Source organism: Adiantum capillus-veneris, chromosome 9 (assembly GCF_014529385.1).
Source record: "Adiantum capillus-veneris isolate H3 chromosome 9, ASM1452938v2, whole genome shotgun sequence".
Classification (NCBI taxonomy): domain Eukaryota; kingdom Viridiplantae; phylum Streptophyta; class Polypodiopsida; order Polypodiales; family Pteridaceae; genus Adiantum; species Adiantum capillus-veneris.
In genome coordinates, this window is record NC_140939.1 from 138518551 (window position 1) to 138520782 (window position 2232).

General features: G+C 48.0%; 1 protein-coding gene across 1 annotated transcript; it reads left to right on the forward strand.

Moving 5' to 3' along the window:
- Window positions 1-1051: 1051 nt before the first annotated feature.
- LOC147451250 (uncharacterized) lies at window positions 1052-1972 on the forward strand. Its single transcript, XM_086520223.1, has 2 exons — window positions 1052-1229; window positions 1357-1972. Exons 1-2 carry the CDS (start codon window positions 1170-1172, stop codon window positions 1822-1824), a joined length of 528 nt encoding a protein of 175 aa, XP_086376349.1. The 5' UTR covers window positions 1052-1169; the 3' UTR covers window positions 1825-1972.
- Window positions 1973-2232: the final 260 nt, after the last annotated feature.

Genomic DNA, 2232 nt, shown 5'->3' on the forward strand with positions numbered 1-2232 from the left:
ATTTTTCCAAAGATTAAAAAATTTATACCTTTCATAAGAAGACTGATTGGCTATCAATATAAGATACTAAAACTAGAATTTGAGTAGGTTATGTAGGCTTTGGAGATGAATTGCTTCATTATCTTTTAGATATCATTGCCCTTTTTTGCGAGGTAATTTGTGACAAATTACATGCTAAGCACTCAAAAACGGATCTTGATTGTCATAAAAGAATAAAAGAATGATAAACTTGAATAATTCAACTAAAATATATACAAGGGTATTTTGGAAATTTTTGAAATTTGAGGGGTATTTTGGGAATTTCCACAAATTAGAGAGGTATTTTGGTAATTTTCCTTTTTTTTTTTTGGGGGGGTAGGGGGGTCTAACCGGGATTTTAGGATTTCAGCCGGTTAAAATACACTGGACCCCGACTTTTTTCTAACACTTTGGGGGGGGGGGGGTGGGGCCTCATCACTAAAGGGCACGGGGCATTAAATGAAGCCCCGGAGGTGGGATCTACGACTGAGAAACCCGGGCACAAAAGCAGAGGCACACAGAGCCGTAGGATGCACCAAAAGTAAACTAGGACGTCGAAAAGTAAACTTGGACATGGGCACATCTGTCCTCGTTGACTTATCATGAGTTTGTTGCCCACCATGGTCAACATATACGCACGGGGGGTTGAATAAGCCACGCACCTTGCCCAACACCCACCGGGGTTCAAATCGTGCGAGTAGCACCCCACGCCCCATTTTTTTGGCCCTTCAAATCTCTTTGAGATTCGTGCGTGCACCCGCAGCCGTAGATCCCATCTCTTTGCTCCCGTGCCCTTTAGTGATGAGGGGGGGGGGGGGGAGTTCAAGCTAAAGGAGGTCACGTCGGAATACCTCATGCAGGACATCACGGGGAAAGGAGGCGTGGAGACCCAGGGAGGGGTGTAGGCCACAAGAAAATGAGGTGGATGGGGGTGGAAACTTAGGCTAGGGTCTTTGCTACGCATGGACCACAGACGTGGTCATTCTTTTTACTTAATTTGTGGGCACTTTATATGTTCAACTCATTAGCACTCCTTACTCGACACACATTCTCACCCGACACGCACTCTCTCGCTTTCTTCTCGGTGCTCGCTCTCTCACACAGACTGACTCTCTCTCTCTCTCTCTCTCTCTCTCTCTCTCTCTCTAGCTATGGCTTCTTACTGCAGATTGCAAAGCAGCCCTCCTTGTTGTCACTTGTCGGTAAAGAAGGTTTACCTCTGATCTCTGCTGCTCATAGGTTTCGAACCCTGGTCGATACTTACCCAGTTACTTCTAGGGTTTTGGTTGTACAGTTCTATGGGTTTACCACTCGCTCACATTTTGTTTCCTCCTGCAGGGATATGGAGGCCTTCAAAGAACACCTCCCTCCCTTTCTGTCCGCTGCGAGGGATCACCCTCGCAGCCAGTACGAAACGTCGCCTTGAATGCCATCGCTGCACCTGCGGAATTCAGCCAGCGCAGCTCCAAGATTGCAGATGTGCTAGGCGGTCTATCCGTTTTGTATGGCGAGGTGGGTGAGGAGAGGCGAGAGGCTGCCGAGTGCGTCCAGAAGACATCAGAGGAGAACGGGCGCTCTGCAGAAGACTATGGGCGACGTGCGCTGTTGTTTGAGCGGAGCGGCAAGATGGCGGCGTCGAGCAAGCTGAAAGGGGACCGTTTGCTGGAAGAGCTTGAGCTTTTGCATAGTGACATTTTGCAGTGGGATGAGGGTCGGTCTGCGGAGGATTACCGTCGGCGCGCAGAGCTTTTCGGTAAAAGTGCAGAGATTTTGGGTGGCAAGTTTTGTGATGAAGCCGTTTCCTGAGAGGCAGGTTCCTGGCAAACCTCGGGGAGTTGCTCAATCTTGGTAAAGGGGGGGCTACTGCATGTAAAAAAATTTGGTTTTCCGTTACAAGGCCAAGAGACCTTTGTTCAACAAGCTTAATAACAGACAAAGAGGTGGTGGTGTTGTCTCTGTGTTTGTATGAGACAGAGAGAGAGAGAGAGCATCTAGACTCGTAGAATTTGGAATATTCATCGGGCCCTACCAAAAGCCATTTCTCAGGTTCTCGCACTCTCTGCACAGCATATTGTACTTTGAATATACCCCAAAAACAATTTTAGGTTTGAGTAAAAAATGGCCGATTGGCCGCACTAACCCTAAGGCACTAAAATAAGGCTGCGGTTTCAGACGGGTTAGCGCCCGCGCCCTTTTCCTATCGTTGTCGCCTTG